Source organism: Kluyveromyces lactis, assembly GCF_000002515.2.
Source record: "Kluyveromyces lactis strain NRRL Y-1140 chromosome C complete sequence".
Taxonomy (NCBI): Eukaryota; Fungi; Ascomycota; class Saccharomycetes; order Saccharomycetales; family Saccharomycetaceae; genus Kluyveromyces; species Kluyveromyces lactis.
The window spans coordinates 613,049-630,233 of record NC_006039.1 but is presented as its reverse complement, the minus strand read 5'-3'; the positions used below and the strand labels follow the sequence as shown (position 1 = coordinate 630,233).

The window sequence follows — 17,185 nt, the reverse complement described above, 5'->3', positions numbered from 1 at the left end:
TTTCTAAATCACTTTTCATTTCAAACAACTTGTGAATACCTCAGTTAATCACAATCTGCAGGAAATCCCCCAACATAATCTATATTTGACTTTAACATGTTCTTTACAAAACGCAAAACAAAGCGGTGATATACTTAAATATCTTTTAAAATGTAACATTGACATCCATGAATAAACACCAGCTTCATGCAGGATCTCTACGTACGCCTTTCTAATGAAGAAACGAACGGTAAACTATATAAAGAACGTAAAAATAAAGCCAAAATGTCTTCCATTTATATACGATATATGTACAATAATGGGGAGTTAAAAGGTATCTATCATCTGCGAATCGCAGAATACCTACATAAGTTGAAATCCGATAGTGTAAAGAAGGAAAAAAAAACCCATATTGAATTAGAAAAAGCGAAATAGAAACAAAACAACCGTCAAGCACCCCGTTGTTCTCAAACGCGAACAGCACTCCTTTCAATTATAATAGGGTCGAATATGATGAATATTGGTATGTCAAAAGTAGAAAGAAAAAAAATGAATATTCAACTTTGCTTCTTAGTTTCTTCCTTCTTTTGGAATGGTTGGTTAATGATTAGATGACCAGCAACTAATCCTGGCAATAAAACCATTCCTAATTTCTTTGCATTTGGAATCATTCTCACAGTTTGAATCATTTTTAGTAGATAATGTAATGTAGACTGTAGCCTTGGTCGTGAATATAATTCTCAACTAACATGAAAAACAAGGAACCAGAAGAAATGCGTTAAAAAGGAAAGTAAAGATCCAATAGCCAAGTGTGTGAATAATATTGTCTGAATCTAGCTATGCTTATATACTATTTTTTTTAAGTCTATCATAACTTAATATTAGTCCATACACAAATCTGGCTAGTGTAGATGCCAGTATTCGATGACACACATAAACATTAGCTAAGTAAATATCATAATATCAATTACTTAAGAGTATTCCTAGAATACCCCATAGAAAACTATAAGACTGGCATCCCGAGAAACCCTTTTTTCTTTGCTTCCTCTTTATTCACCTGAAAACTGACAGTTAACCAAACGATCTAACTCATGCTCCTCGACCGAAGACGGACAAAGTATGAAATATCAAAGTAAAACAAGCTTGACCTCTCCTCGTGACTAAACATACATTAATCGTACAGGCATATCACTTCGCCGCCTCGATTCCACACTAAGATGCAGCATTTTCCAAATGAATTCTAATGTGTCATTAAGAAACACTGCTTTCGAATCTGCTAAATGTAAACAGAGATGCCAGTTCATGTCCATTTTCTTTCAATCCGTTTTTTTTTTTTTTTTTTTTTGGGCATTCATTTTCAAAATTTCACCTGTTTTTCTCAGTGGACGCTGCAGGAGAAAACGGAGAAAACAGGACTTGCAAATTTAGGGTTTTGAGTCGAGCATATGGAACGTGTAAAACGGTCACCAAAACTTATTGCAACAAACCTCAGAAGAAGCTGACTTCCTAACAAGGACTGCCGAGAAATATATTAGACAAATTTCAGAGAAGGGCGGATGATTTAGGAATGCCTCGGGACAATTAGGAATTGAGGAAGCAAAATACACAATAGAAAAAAAGAAATACTATAAACATGGCCCTCAACTGGGACAGTTAATAAAACATTGGAACAAGTCACGTTCAGATGAGATAAGAACATCATTCAAATGCAAGTCAAGACAGTAAGCTCCAGCTCGACTTTAGAATGGATATAAGCCTAACGAAACACACCTACTAGCAATGGCACGGCTGAGTGCCGGGTAATGGTACATAGCGTCAGTTCCCTTTCATGTAACATATATATCCTTTTATTTTCGTTTCGTTTTAATACAGCGTGGCCTTGGCCATACATGGAATATGTATATATTGGAGTATATACACCTCCGCTTCCCAATAAAGATTATATGGGGAGAAGTGTTTAATGAGGGGTTTTTTGTTCAATGCTTTGGATGGCCTTGAACCTCTTTATACCAGCCAGGAATATCAGCTCCGCTTTGGTATAATTTTCTATCTGGAATTGTAATATCCTCCATTCCCAAGGTATCAGATAGCCATGGATGATTCAGCATGCCTCCTGCATCGGCTCTTTTCCTTGGATCTATCGATAGCATTGGCAGTAAGAAATCTGAAATTTCCTCTGCTTCCTTTGGCGCCATGTTGTACTTTTCAATTAAAACACTCTTCAATGGCCAGTACTTTAATCTTGAAATATTTCTCAACTCTCCCCTGGACGTGAAAAAAGTTCTAACGGCTCTGCCGGTCGTCATTAGACTCTCTGGAATATTGCCCAGTAATTCTATGATTTGCGCAATATGGTCATCGTCCTTTGTATATGAGTGACCGTTTTGTGGTTCAAACAAGAAATCTCCTGTGAGAAGCTCAAATATTAAGCAGGCAAAAGACCATATATCTGCACTGGCACCCCAAGAACAGTCTAGAATTACTTCTGGTGAACGATACTCTCTTGTTTGGATTGCATTGGTGTAATGTTCGTCGTACCAACATGCATTTCCTAAATCTGCTATTTTCACCTGTATTACATCAGGCCGATTCTCGTTAATTGAAGTATTAAAAGCAGCTTCCTTCGTGGATTCATCGCCAGGGACTTTGTTGTCCACAATCTCCATCGAGGAAAATGAGTGTGCCAATTGTTCAGAAGAACTATTCACGTCCTTATTCTCCGTACTTAACAAGTTGTGTAAGCGTGAAATGCTTGCATTACTATTCTGACCAACAGGAGAAGTCAGAGTAGTTGTTGCTGCACTAGTTGCATTAGTGTTATTCGTTAAAGTTTGTTCTGTAAGAAGTGTATTAGTAGTATTACAGTTATTGTTTTGTAATGTAGGCTGTCCTGATTTCCCACAGAAAGATTGCTGTCTTGAAATGCTTGCTGTAGTGTTTCCAAACATATGCGATTTCAATTCAAGAAAGCTTGACGATGCAAGGGGGGATGGTAAGGGTTGTGAACCCGTGACAATTGTGGCCCGCCTAGGTCTACGAGATCTGATCGTAGTGGATGACGAACTAGCTGATATAGATGGATTATCAAAAGCAGTGTTGAATGAATTATGTCTCGAAATATTCTCCAAATGTGCTCTCGAAGCCCTCCTTTGAAGCTTTCTTTGTTCTCTTTTCACTTGATCCATTTCTTCTACTATTCTCACTATGGCTTCCACATCGCCAATTTCCATTAAAACATTTTCTGGTTTTATGTCAGTGTGAATTACACCACACTTCCTATGCATATAATCAAGACCTAACAATAGCTGCTTTGCTATTTGCTTGACATAAACTATCGGTATGCCCTTGTGCTCATATTTTTTGATTAATGCTAACAAGTTCTCACCTAAAACTTCGAAAACCATAACGACGTGTTCGCCATTAACACTGGAATGGATGAAATTATCCAATAACCTCAAGATATGCGCCGATCCTTTATGTTCAGAGAAACTTTGATTTTGAAGAGGGTTGACTCCTTGTAACAATTTGATTTCATCTAGTGCGGACTCTGTGTAAACTTTGTCACTCCGCACAATTTTCATGGCAACATGAGAGCCAGTCTCTGTATCCTTGGCGAGCCATACTGTAGAGAAGTGACCCCATCCGAGCTTCCGAACAAGCACATACCTACCTTCTTTATAGGTTTCGCCTTTGTAAGCAGGATGGTAACCTCCCGGTTTATAGTCCTTTGCACTCTCCTCGTTCTTTTCATCGCAGGAGGAGTAATCATCATCGTCGTCATCATCATTATCAACGCTATTTTTATTTGAACCTAATAGCAAAGCGTCAGCATCCTTACTGCTGTTTGAGCCTGGAATTGGAATAGGAATATGTTCCTCACTATTTATCTGTGTTTGAATTGCTAACGAAAGGTTGGATTTCGTTGAGCTATGTGATTTGGCGACTGGTTCTCTCTGAAAGATAGATCCACCGGAGTGTTTCGAACCTCCAGTATTTTTGGTAATGAATCCGTTCAGCGAGGACCCCATTGAAAACAAATGTTTACTGGGCTATAAGATGATACGGAGAACAGTACCGCCAAAACCACTGATATGAAAAGTACTTTTCTCGAAAATGATTCGTATCCTCACTGTCCCAGATGACCGGCCAGTCAAAAGTCCCAAGAATAATAAGAATAATAATATTGATACGGTTAATCAATTAAGTTTTGATTCTGAGATTAGTCTCGGATTTGTAGCTGGAAACATATAATCTAATCTCAAATTTTCCGTATCTAAACTATCAGTGCAATATTTCTAGCAAACACCACAAAGCTGTTGTTAGTTATAGCAGCAAACTGACACTGAAAATCAACCACACTGATCTCACGTATATGACTGCTTATCGATCTTTTCACAAAGGATGTTTCCGCCAAAAGACCGTGCAAGTTCAGAAATGCGGATTTGCTTACATTTGATTTCCTTTGAGGTTCTTTGTTTTATTTTTTTTTCCCTTTTCTCAATTAATATCTGATTCAAATGACATTTCCAATAGCCAAAGACTTTTAAGACACTCGGTACCAAGAATTGAATATCACGAAGATTTCTCGGCAAAAGATAATCCTGGAGGCGTTTGGTGGTGGCTTATATTATTTACTATTTCTACTACTTAAGTTATATGTATTATTTTCATTGTTCTTGTTCAGAGACGTTTTCTGTAGGTTGATTCACCGCATCAAAAGGTGGCTTTGTTTCTTCGTGTTCTTGTTCTTGTTCTTGTTGATGCTCTTCTGGTTTCGCCGAAGTGTCATCAGGCTTTGGTACAGCAGCTTCTGCTACTGTCAGATTTTCGTTTGGATCATAATTTGATCCGTCGGATTCGTTTCCTGCATCTTGGACGGGATCTGTTTCTTGTTTTTGTTCCTGTTTTTGTTCCTGTTCTTGTTCGTTGTTTTGCTCCGTTGCCTTACTGACTTGTACTGGTGGGTCTCTTAGTTTCCTCTCCAACGAGATAGGCGTACCCAATACAGGCTCATACGGTTTAGGTTCTCCCAACCTTTCGTCGTAACGTCTTGGAGGTTGGGCGGAGCCGGACATACGTGGAGGTCCGTACGGTCTAGGGTTCCCAGACCTTCTGTCATCATAACCTCTTACGCCTTGACCTGGTCCACCTCTTCTATCGTCTTGATCTCTGTAGGATCTCATGCGGTCTCTAGGATCCCTATAATCCCTAGGATCCCTATCTCTTGGATCTCTGCGGTCTCTATAGTCTCTTTGGCGCATTCCATCTCTAGGATCTCTTGAGTCTCCAAAATCTCTTCTAGGCTTTGATCTAGCAAACTGTACCCTTAATGAGAACGACTTGTTCATTTCAAATGGCGTTCCATCACATGACCGAATCGCATTCTCAGCATCGTGTGATGATTCGTACTCGACAAATGCATAAGGTATCGATTTGAAACGACCTAATGGAGGAATATCAATACGGACTAACCTCCCGACGTTTTCAAATTGCGGTGCCAATTCGTTAGCTCTAGTACCTGCCGGGAAACCAGACACATGTACTGTATTTCTATCTGACATAACAGATGATTTGATAGGATATCAGAAATTGCAGGTAATGTCTCTGTTATGATAAATATCGGATAAAATAGCCTGCTATCTGGTATGATTAGATTCCTATTTTCGGCTGTTCTTTATGCTTAGCATATCATATATAATATTGCAACAAAGCTCATCAAAATTGTTCAGAAGATGTGAAATAGAGCATAGGGAATCTAGGTCACGTGAATTGGATATCAAAAATATATCCGGGTAAGAGAATTAGAGAGAATCGGGGAATATACAAGTCACATGATCTCATATTTTCCACTTGTCATTACCCGGTCGCAAACCAATATCCTCCGTTATCTTGATTGTTTGTTTTGACTTCATTTCTCAAGTTGAAGTAAGCGAAAATTGGGCAGCACTGATATTGGAAAAGAAATTTTCATAAAATTGTACACTGAGCGCTGAGATACGATGAGATGAGATGAGATGAGATGAGATGAGATGAGATAGGGATTGAGAAGAGTTACAACTGACACAGGTCCAGGTATGGTCATTAAGAGCTGAGGTTAAGCTGAAGAAACCATTGTTTGGCTGAACTGTATGAAGAAATTATTCAACACTATTAATCAGGCATAGTCGTGTTTATGTATGAATGGTATGTAATGTATACATTTTCTTTTCTTTTTCTTTTTTTCTCATATTGTATATATTTCATTGATATTTTTTCTCTTCAAGTTCGAATAACTTATCCTACTGGCAAGCAGAGTTGATCAATTAAGAGAAGCTTGTTCTTAATCTATTTTTCTTTATTGCTTTCGCATCTTCTTAGGTTGGTGGGAATTCTTTTGTATATTTTAATAGTATTCTTAATCTTAGTTTCAGTACATCGGTCAACTTAGTTCCTATCGCTGGAGTGTTAACGGTCCATAGTCCAAGGTTTCTACTTTAGCAAATTACCAACCTAACTCATACCCCAATCAATTAAATATGTCTCCTGTTGAAGTGTCCAACGTGTTTGACACCATCTTGGTGTTGGATTTCGGTTCTCAGTACTCTCATTTGATTACCAGAAGATTGAGAGAGTTCAATGTGTACGCCGAAATGCTTCCATGTACTCAAAAGATTGCCGATTTGCACTGGAAACCTAAGGGTGTCATTCTTTCTGGTGGTCCATATTCTGTCTACGAGAAGGATGCTCCTCACGTTGACAAGGCTATTTTCGATTTGGGTGTTCCAATTCTAGGTATCTGTTACGGTTTGCAAGAAATTGCCTGGATTAACAATACCGAAGTTGGTCGTGGTGAAAAGAGAGAATATGGCCCAGCTACTTTGCGCGTTGAAGACAAGAGCTGTCCATTATTTGCTAATGTCGACCACTCTACCGTTTGGATGTCTCATCACGATAAAGTTCACAACTTGCCAGCTGGTTTCAAGATCACTGCTACCTCTGAAAACTCTCCATTCTGTGGTATCGCTAATGAAGACAAGCAAATCTACGGTATTCAATTCCATCCAGAAGTCACTCACTCCACTCAAGGTAAGACTTTGTTGAGAAACTTTGCTGTTGATATCTGTAAGGCTAGTCAAAGCTGGAACATGGAAAACTTCATCGACACTGAAATCAACAGAATCAGAGAATTAGTTGGTCCGGATGCTGAAGTTATTGGTGCTGTATCTGGTGGTGTCGACTCTACTGTTGCTGCCAAATTGATGGACAGAGCAATTGGTGATAGATTCCATGCCATTATGGTCGACAACGGTGTGTTAAGATTGAACGAAGCTGCTACTGTCAAAAAGACTTTGGGTGAAGGTTTAGGTATCAACTTGACTGTTGTCGATGCTTCCGATGAATTCTTGGACAAATTGAAAGGTGTCACTGACCCAGAAAAGAAGAGAAAGATCATCGGTAACACTTTTATCCACGTCTTCGAAAGGGAAGCTGCAAAGATCCAACCTAAGAACGGTAAGGAAATCGAATTCTTGTTACAAGGTACTTTGTACCCTGATGTCATAGAATCCATTTCTTTCAAGGGTCCTTCTCAAACTATCAAGACCCACCATAACGTCGGTGGTTTGTTGGAGAACATGAAATTAAAATTGATTGAACCATTGAGAGAATTGTTCAAGGATGAAGTCAGAGAATTGGGTGAACTTTTGGGTATCTCTCATGAATTGGTATGGAGACATCCTTTCCCAGGTCCAGGTATTGCTATCCGTGTCCTTGGCGAAGTTACTAGAGAACAAGTGGCCATTGCTAGAAAGGCTGACTATATTTACATCGAAGAAATCAGAAAGGCTGGTCTCTACAACAACATTTCACAAGCCTTTGCTTGTTTGTTACCAGTCAAGTCTGTCGGTGTTATGGGTGATCAAAGAACTTATGAACAAGTCATTGCATTGAGAGCCATCGAAACCACTGATTTCATGACTGCTGATTGGTATCCATTCGAACACTCCTTCCTAAAAAAGGTCGCTTCTAGAATTGTCAACGAAGTTGATGGTGTTGCCAGGGTTACTTACGATATCACATCAAAGCCTCCAGCTACCGTCGAGTGGGAATAAGCATATCAGAAGCAAATTTCTCACGTCTTTGTTAATGCAATACCTTGGTAACAAAATATGTTTTCTGTCGTATTATTCTTTCCAATGGTTGTCCCTGTAGAGTCCTTTTATTCATTCTCAACTAAAAATGTATAATATATATTACTATAAGACATGTAGTATGTTAATTAATCAGATATCATAAGTAATATACGATAAATACTGATATAAAATCCAAGCACTTTAGTTTGTTTTAATGCTCTTTATCTTCCTCTTCACCTATAACAGACAAATGAACGAATGTAAGAAAACTCGGAACTTTGAAAAATGTTTAAAAGTGTTCCAGTCGTGAAACTTCAAACAAACACTGCGTGGTAGTATCAGCCACAAGTGAACATGAGAATAATCAATTAGCTACGAATTTAATCTGTACAGTCAGTCCGAAATGAGTAAAGTGATTCTTTTAAAGAATAAAACTGTTCCAAGTGATCCATATGAACAAAAATTTGCAGCGAACGGGTTTCTGCCGATATTTGTACCGTTAATTCGCCATTTCCATCTGCCGGAAGAAGCACTTCAGCTATTCAAAAACAGACAATATCTGCTAAGTTTGAAATACATTATCATTACATCTCAACGAACTGTAGAGTGTTTGAACGAATCGATACTCCCCCAATTGACCCCCGATGAACAAAATATCTTAAAACAAAAAACGATTTATACTGTGGGTCCTGCCACCTCAGCATTTCTAAAGAAATCGGGATTTTTGTGTATTAGAGGTGGTGTTGAGGTGGGCAACGGTGCTCTGCTTGCAGATTTAATTTTGCAATCCCATATCAACGAATCGATTGATCATTTCTTGTTTCTGGTAGGCGAAATTAGAAGAGATGTCATCCCTAATAGATTAAACTCACATGGGTACAAAGTGAACGAGGTTGTTACCTATCGAACGGAAAACCTGGAGGATAACATTGGAACTTTTGTTGCCAGTTGTGAAAGCAATGGAGATAATGTAAGTACTGATCGTAATAACACTTGGGTTGTCTTTTTTAGCCCACAAGGCACAGAAGAAATTATCAGTTTCTTAAAAGAACGTCCTGGTTATAAATTTGCTAGCATAGGTCCTACAACGAAACAGTACCTCTTAGAAAAAGGTTTAGTACCAGATGTAGTCAGCAACAAACCGGAACCAGTATCATTATTTAATGCGATTAATAATTACAAATAATATCTATAAATTGTATAAATATTTGTGATTCCTCAAAATATCAATAGTTTATCGTTCGAAGCAAGGTAATCCATTTGACCAGTACGTTCACCGTTAAGTCCAGTAAGTTCAATCGAGGGATAATTCAAATACCCTCTTCTTAATGGTATAAGATTAACGGTGGCATCGATTCTCTTCGTATCAAGTTCAAATCGTCTCTTCCCTCCAATTATCCAATCCGAGTTATTAGCTATAGTTAATATCGCATTTTCTTGGGACTCTTGCAAGTCCCAAGTACCTGATAAATTGGTGATTTCAATTTTAAATGAAGAAGGAACACCAGCTTTTAGCTCCTTGTTGGTGTCTATCTGTCTAAAATGTACCGAATAGAACAACGACAGGGTGGGGATATTTACAGGTAAAACCAGTTCGTGCAACATACTAGCTGTTTTGAACTGAGGTAATTCATCAATTGGGATGCCTGACTTCAGCTTTTTCAAAATTGATTTTATTTGCACCTTAAAGGCAGAACTTCCGATCAATTCAAGTGACTCTAAAATATTCGGTTCCTCTAGTATTATGGCTACCTTTCTTGAGCTTTCGAATGCTTTATCACTAAGCTTCAAGTTTGGAACAATATAATTTTGCCAGTAGTTGTAGTCAACAATGTTTTGTTCTTTAGGAGGTATTATCTTTTGCACAAGCTCTCCAAAGTACTGCTGTACTCTAAGGTATTTAACGGAAAATCTGAATTTATCAACGGGGGAAAACAAGCCTTGCTTATTCAATATCTGAAAATACACATGGTATGGAGTCTTCACAGCAGGATTCATTAGAACAGGTTCTGCAAATGATTCAGCTTCGGAAATTGAGTATGTCTCTGTATTTTCTGTTTCTAATCCTGTACCGAATATTAGTATAGCTTCATTTGCAAAGGATTTTAAAGAAAAATCAAACACTAATCTATCATTCAAGTACACATCATCAACAGACACATCTAAGGGTAAGTTGTAATCAATTTCATGGACAGACTTTTCAATATATTGTTCATTGCCTTTTGAAAATGATAACACTGTCTTAATGAAAAAACTGGTAGTCAAAGCAGATTTCCTTTCGAACGGAACCCTGAATGTCCCAAATGATGCAACTGTAACGGAACTGTCATTACCTTCAAAACATATATCATCTTGGTCTGTTGAATGTATACTAAACGTGAACTCGTCTATATCCTCTTTGTTCTCGAATTTAAGCCTCAGATAAGTTTTTCCACAAATGTGTTCGATTGACTTTTCTATCGTTACCTTAAATGCATCAAATGATTGGCAAGGTTGTAGCTTCAAGCTATCTTCAGTCTCAAAGGAGTCAAATTCTTTCTTGAAGACAGTACTTCCGATTACAACTTCTAATGCTACCAACTCAAAGGTAGACCAGAGAACAGAATTCGAAATGAGGGTATAGATACAGTTGTCATTATTCAAGATAACATCAGCTATTTTAAAAGGCAAAAATTCATCCTCGTAATTTTTCATCAACAAAGTTATTGATGAGATGTTAATATCATCCAGCTTGAAATTTTTACTAAAAGAGATATCGATACCGTAGGAATTTGGTTTTACAGGGAAAACTTTACGAGTGATTTCAACCAAAAACAAGTTGTCTAAAGGGTAAATCAAATTGTCATTATTTTCAATATTATTATTCAAAAATTCTATCCACCATTTTCTTGGATTCTTACTATTTGATGTCAATAAGTTTAGGTATGAGTTACTCAAAACTATTGATTTAGGAACAAGATCGCCATCTACGTCAATTTCTGTAATGTTGGGACAATTCTTAATGCATTCAATATAGTACTCTAAAAGCCAACTACCAATAACTGACCAGCCTGACTCCATATAAAAATCATAAGACGATTGTAAGATTAACATACAATTGCTGTAGTCGCCTTGTTCAAAGTATAGAAACGCAATTTCAATTGATAACCAGTCCATAACTCTTTGTCTTTTGGAGGTGAATGAGGAATACTCTTTTAGCAAATCTTTTGTTTTCTGTATTATATTTTCGTAGAATACCCCAAGAGTTCTGAAGGATTCCTCCATTGACGGATTGACCTCAGGCGTAACTTCTTTCCTGAAGTCTTTCAAAGGAATTTTATATCCCATTCTTGAACAAGCCAATTGTATCCAGCATTCTCTCTGCTCATTCTTCATGTCACATAGTACCAATTTCCAGGTATCAGATTTAATATCGTCAAAGGTTGTCAAGTTGATAAATTCATCGTATGCGGAATACTTGAATTGAAGCCATCTTTTATCAGAATGAAAAGAAACATGTAATCTCGACAGAAATTTATGAAACGCTGCATTTAATTTCCTTTCAGAATTATTAGCATTTGAGCTGACCATATAGAGTTCAAGTTCAGCCTGTAATATACATTTTTGAACCCCAAAATATGTAATTTTATCCTTTGAAATGAGTGTACTGATAGAGTTAATAGCAAATTCTTCTTGGTTAAATAGAGGTGTTCTTAGATCACCAGCAATCAACAAAAAAGTTTCATGGTTATTTAACAGTTCATCCAATCTGCTAATTTCAGTGCTAGCTTCCTCAATCAATTGGAAACTCAAGTACATCTTTAGTGAATTTTCATGCAGTACTACAGCTTTAGAAGGACTTATTTCTCTCTGTAAAGCACTTGAGTATGATTCTATTCTGTTCTCAAACACTTCTAATAAATAATGTTTTAGTTTGTTTATTAGACCATTCCAAAATGTTTCTCTTTCGTCATTAGATCTGTATACAGTTTTGGTCTCCAAAGTTTTCAGTGATGGGAAATCCTTATTGAACTTCTCTATTAATGATACAGATTTGAAGATGTTCGAATCCAAAACCTCTTTATTTGAATGAAGAACTACTATATTAGCGCAGTAAAGATCACCTTGTGAAGGAAGCCAATTCTTAATCAACGGCCTAATTTTGGACCTATATTCTTCAACGGACTCACATGAAATAACAACACAATTGATGAATGGTTTCAAGACTAAATCATCTGAGTTTTCTTCACCAGTAGAAGAGATAAATTTTACATTTAGCGACGAAATTGTCTTAAGTGCTCCCCCCTTTGATTTCCAGTGTAAGTTAGTCAACGGTAGCCGTTGTTCTATTTCATTTCGTAACCCGTCAAACACATGAAAAGGATCAAAATAGCTTACTTGAACCCTAGGAATCATTCCAATAGTAGTCTGCAGGCTCATACCCACCAGTTTACTTGCTGTTGTAAAATGGTACCCGTAGGTTAAGCTGTTTTTTTAGCTAGTCGAACCCACCATGTCCAAGGTTGATTTTACACTTTTAGAATATAAGACAAGGAAAATTCAATATAAAGAGTTAAGGTTTTAGAGGAACATACAAGGAATTTAGATGAAGAAAGTACGTAACATAACAAGCCAACTGCTAGTGTTTGATATATAATGCATGAAAATTCCAATTCTTTGCGTTTTGGAAAGAATGGAGCTAGTAAGAGCTTCCGGCGTTTTGCTTCGCCTTTCAGTAGCAAAAGAAGAGTACAATTGACCAAACAGAAGCAATCCAATGCAACTCACCAACTGACTGCCTATAGACGGAAAGACCAAGATGACTTTAAGAGAAGACTGCTATCTCATGATACCAATGCTACCGTCTCAATGGTTGAGTCGCTCATAGAAAAAGGTAAGAAATTATTAAAATCAGTGTCAAAAGAAGAGACATTGTTACGGAATGAGTTAGAATCCGAATTGCGTAATGAACAACTCAGATTACAATATGTTAATGAAATAATGGAAGACAACATGAAACCCATGGATCAAACCGACTCCAAGGGTGTTCGCGTATCTGATGGTATACAGATGAAAGATGAAGCAGACTCCTGTCTAGAATCTGAGGATTCTATCGTTATTTTGAGCGACAATGAGGGATCTGAGAATATTCACACAATGAATAAGAATGCTTCGGTGTCTATACTTCAGGGACAAACTTCAGAATATTCAGAAGGAGATTCAATCAACTTATCTGAAAGACGTGACTCTTCTCATTCTGAAAGTATAATAGAGCAAGCGGAACCTAGTGACGACGAGGATGATGATCTCTTCAATGAATATAGCGACAATGATTTATCTGAAAATATTGCATCAACACCAAGGTTGAAACAAACGTTCATGCAAGCCTATGCTCAGAAACCTGGTAATAAGACAACTGATTCAGTTACTCCTCGTGACACTTCTATGGCTGGTGTTGAACTTGAAGATAATGACTTTCTCTCCGATAACAATTCTGAAGACAACATAGAACATGAAGAAGACGTGATGCTTTCAGATTATCAGTCCTCTGATATCAGAGAATCCAAGCCTTCCGGAATTTTCTCACATCAAACTCTCAATGATAAGGATAACCTTGAGGAATCCGAAGGTTCCCCAGAATATTATAGCACTGATGACGAAAAGCTTACCAATGATGCTCTTGCGTCAAACTACGATGAAAGTAAAACCAATGGGAAATCCGAAGAGGAACTGCCTTCTGATCAAGAATCTGATCTGATGCAGGATCAATCATCCGAAATAGAAGATTTTGATGATGGTGAAATATCTCAACAAATATCGAGCTTGTCAGACGAATTTAGTATAGCTAATCAGGCGATCGCACAACTTAACTCCCATGCGACAGACAGTGATCAATCTGTTGATGATGTTTCTGACAAAGACATATATTCTGAGGAGTCATACAATAAGGATGAAGCTGAAGAAGCATATGAAGACGAAACAGAAAAGGTCATCAATAAAGAATATCAGACAAGCTCAGAAGCTCCTGAAATCATAACAGATGAGGAAGATATTACCCAATTATCAGCAACTAACACACATGAATTGAGATCCGATGGTATCGGTGAACTGGGGGAGTATAGCTATCAATTGGATACGAATAATAATGGTTACGGTTTAATTACGGACAACGATCATTCTTTGATTTTGAAAACATTACATGAGAGGTCCGTTCCCAAAAATGTAGAATATTCCGAAAACAATGTAAATACTACTGGTTCTGGAAATTCTGAGGAACTGTCCGAAACTTCAGTACAAGATATTGACTTTGCTTCAAATGCCATAGATTTACCTCAAACAACGCTTTCTAAGACGGAAAAGGAAGTTTTCGCTGAGCCTAAAGAACCATGCATGGTAACAAAAGAAGCAACTAGTGTTGAACGACAAGAACGAAATGTTGGTCAATCTGAACCGAGATATTGTTTGACTTTTTCTGATTCGTTCTCAGAAGATGATAACCCTCAAAATAATGCCAATGCGCACCAAACAGAAGAGAATTCTGAATATCAGTCAGTATTTGCTTCAGACCCTTTCCACTTAGATTACAATGAAGACACTGATAAAACAGATTTTCTTCATGATTTATTATTAAATACTTTGGATGATCCTGCATCCGACGTAACACAAAACCCAACGTGTTCCCAGCAAGTTGAACACCCCTTTGATCATGAACTAAACGCCGAAAATATGAAAGGGACAGTTGAGGAAGCATCAGAAGATTTTCAAACCTACAATGTGAGTTCTGAAAGTCCTTCAGATGACATTTTTCATGATGCCCTTGACATTAAGCATAGCTTTCCTATTTCTAGTGATTTCTTCGCGTCTAAGAATGTCCAAGTCTCTCCGGAAAAGAAAGCTGGACATAGTAGTATGACTATCGATCATTCAATAAATGAAAATAAACCAAATATTCCGTTGTTCATCGATAAGGAAACGATTCGCTTAACTACTAGTCCCGTACGAGTTAACCAATCTGAGAAAGTTTCAGGCGATGCTTCTATCAAAAATAGTAGAAGAAGAAAACTGGAAAACAATTTGAACTCCACACTCTTCCAAAAGCCTTCTCAGCATCATAACATTCCGTTATTCAACCTGAACTCTAGTCAGACAACAACTAATAACCTGCCGAACAATTCAGACGGTACCGACTCTCACGAGAAAGCTGGATCAACGTCTCACGTAACTTATCCTAAACCATTGGAGCCCTCAAAGGCAATTTCAGATCATGATTTGTCAAATTCTAGCCGTGAACATGAGTCGGAACTACTGGCATCCGAAGCGCTTCCTGATGATAAACCTGTAATAAGAATTCCACTCCTTGTTCACCGCACGGAGGTACATGAAGCTGCATCTCCCTTCGAAGATACTGCACAAGCCAAGAGATCTACTGAATTGAGTGAGTACGTAGAATCCTTAATGGAGGATCCGACGCAAGAGGAATTAGCCGAGCCTATTGTAATGGAACCAGCTGACATGCGGGTACGCGTTCGCACCACAAGTTACATCGAAATAGAAGAAATAATAACCGAAGATATTAATAATAGTGAAATTGAAAAGATTACTACTGAACCTGAAGTTTCGTTCAGAGAATCGCCTGAACCAGTGCATCGAACTGTGGAGCTGGAAGAGTTAGCAGTTGAGCAAAAAATTAACGCTGAAACTCAAAAAATCCTCCACTTTACTGATGAAGAAAGCCTTGATCTGCAAGCAGATGAGTTATCCATTGAAGTTAATGAAAATGAATCGAAAAATGAACTGCAACAATCAAACATTCAGCTATCAATTTCCAATACAGACATTACGTTAAATATTCCTCACAATTCTGCTACTGCGTCAGATCAGATACCATACCACCCATCTGTGACTTCAGTGCCTGATATATCTGAAACTGGGCAAATGGGGTATCCGAATAACGAAAATGACCTTTTGAACTCTGGGTACCAAGGAAGCCCTTCTGTAATATCTTCGTCATCGAAGGAAAATGCATACGAACTTCATGCAGATTTTAATTCGGATGAGCCTTCCCTCGCTGTCAGCGGTGATGTAGTTGTAGCAACAAACCATGATCTCTCTGATGGGAAAGTAAACAAACCTTCATCAAGCTTGTTATACCAAAGTGAAATTTCATCCACTCAAGATTCACTGAAATCACCTTCGCCAGAACCAACACTAGGTAAAAGGATATTAGCTTCACCTTTGAAAATGCTTAATAAATTGGCAGAAGGCGTGAGGTCTATTGGAGATGCAGCGACAGAATTTGCAAGTTTAGTGGATCCGATTTTAACAGAATCAGATTCGGACTCAGCTAATTCGAATCATTCTGAGAATAACAGCGCGCCTTCTGAACCTGAACACAATCAGGACCATGAAGAAAACAAATCTGAAAATCACTCTGGGGAAGAGTCTTATGTTTCGGAGGAAGTTCACTCAGTTAAAGAATCAAATGAATTGCATGATGCCGAAGCACTACAAACACTAGAAATGATTAATAAAACAACGGACAAAATTAAACATTATGGAGGCATGGATCTACCCAAGGACACTCCGGATGAAGACGTTGATACAACTCCGACCTCAGTTATCATCGATGATACCACTGAACTTCACTTGGCTCCAAGCGACGCAAATCCTATTACGTCTCCTGGTCAAAAACTAGAAACATCTACCCGAGCAGGCTCGATTCCAATTGAAATCGAAAATGAAGAGTCAGACGCAGCTGATATTCCAGTCACTATTGAAAAAGCAGAAACACCTCAGCAGAGAACACCGGTGAAAAAAAGACCACGCGCCACAGAGAACAGCAGTCCAAAACCTTCAAAGCGTAAAAGAAGCAAGAAAAGAAAACAAGCTCGCAAAATCACTTCAGTTGCTCGAAACTTGAGATCTAAATCGAAAAAGCGATGATTGTGACAATATAACTATAACCATCACGCCTCAAAAGGCAATCTTTATGATGATATTATATAGTGCTATATTGGTATAATGTTATGTTTTCCGGGTAATAAAATTCATCACTTCAACTCACTTGGTTAAATCGTATGCAATGGTGGCCAGCGATAGAGAAGCTAACACTCACA

The 17,185-nt window shown here is 37.9% G+C and overlaps 6 protein-coding genes across 6 annotated transcripts; 3 read left to right on the top strand and 3 right to left on the bottom strand.

The window, feature by feature from the left end:
• Positions 1-1,955: 1,955 nt before the first annotated feature.
• On the bottom strand, positions 1,956-4,007 carry SKY1 (serine/threonine protein kinase SKY1; the record flags this gene model as incomplete). Its single annotated transcript, XM_452520.1, has 1 exon — positions 1,956-4,007. The coding sequence occupies one exon, from the start codon at positions 4,005-4,007 to the stop codon at positions 1,956-1,958; it is 2,052 nt and encodes a 683-aa protein (XP_452520.1).
• A 639-nt stretch (positions 4,008-4,646) lies between these two features.
• On the bottom strand, positions 4,647-5,540 carry KLLA0_C07194g (uncharacterized protein; the record flags this gene model as incomplete). The annotated part of the gene is made up of 1 exon (XM_452519.1): positions 4,647-5,540. One exon carries the CDS (start codon positions 5,538-5,540, stop codon positions 4,647-4,649), a length of 894 nt encoding a protein of 297 aa, XP_452519.1.
• A 954-nt stretch (positions 5,541-6,494) lies between these two features.
• On the top strand, positions 6,495-8,069 carry GUA1 (GMP synthase (glutamine-hydrolyzing); the record flags this gene model as incomplete). Its single annotated transcript, XM_452518.1, has 1 exon — positions 6,495-8,069. One exon carries the CDS (start codon positions 6,495-6,497, stop codon positions 8,067-8,069), a length of 1,575 nt encoding a protein of 524 aa, XP_452518.1.
• Positions 8,070-8,493: 424 nt separating this feature from the next.
• On the top strand, positions 8,494-9,276 carry HEM4 (uroporphyrinogen-III synthase HEM4; the record flags this gene model as incomplete). The annotated part of the gene is made up of 1 exon (XM_452517.1): positions 8,494-9,276. One exon carries the CDS (start codon positions 8,494-8,496, stop codon positions 9,274-9,276), a length of 783 nt encoding a protein of 260 aa, XP_452517.1.
• Positions 9,277-9,308: 32 nt separating this feature from the next.
• TRS130 (transport protein particle complex II subunit TRS130) lies at positions 9,309-12,509 on the bottom strand (the record flags this gene model as incomplete). Its single annotated transcript, XM_452516.1, has 1 exon — positions 9,309-12,509. One exon carries the CDS (start codon positions 12,507-12,509, stop codon positions 9,309-9,311), a length of 3,201 nt encoding a protein of 1,066 aa, XP_452516.1.
• A 216-nt stretch (positions 12,510-12,725) lies between these two features.
• On the top strand, positions 12,726-17,012 carry ESC1 (Esc1p; the record flags this gene model as incomplete). The annotated part of the gene is made up of 1 exon (XM_452515.1): positions 12,726-17,012. The coding sequence occupies one exon, from the start codon at positions 12,726-12,728 to the stop codon at positions 17,010-17,012; it is 4,287 nt and encodes a 1,428-aa protein (XP_452515.1).
• Positions 17,013-17,185: the final 173 nt, after the last annotated feature.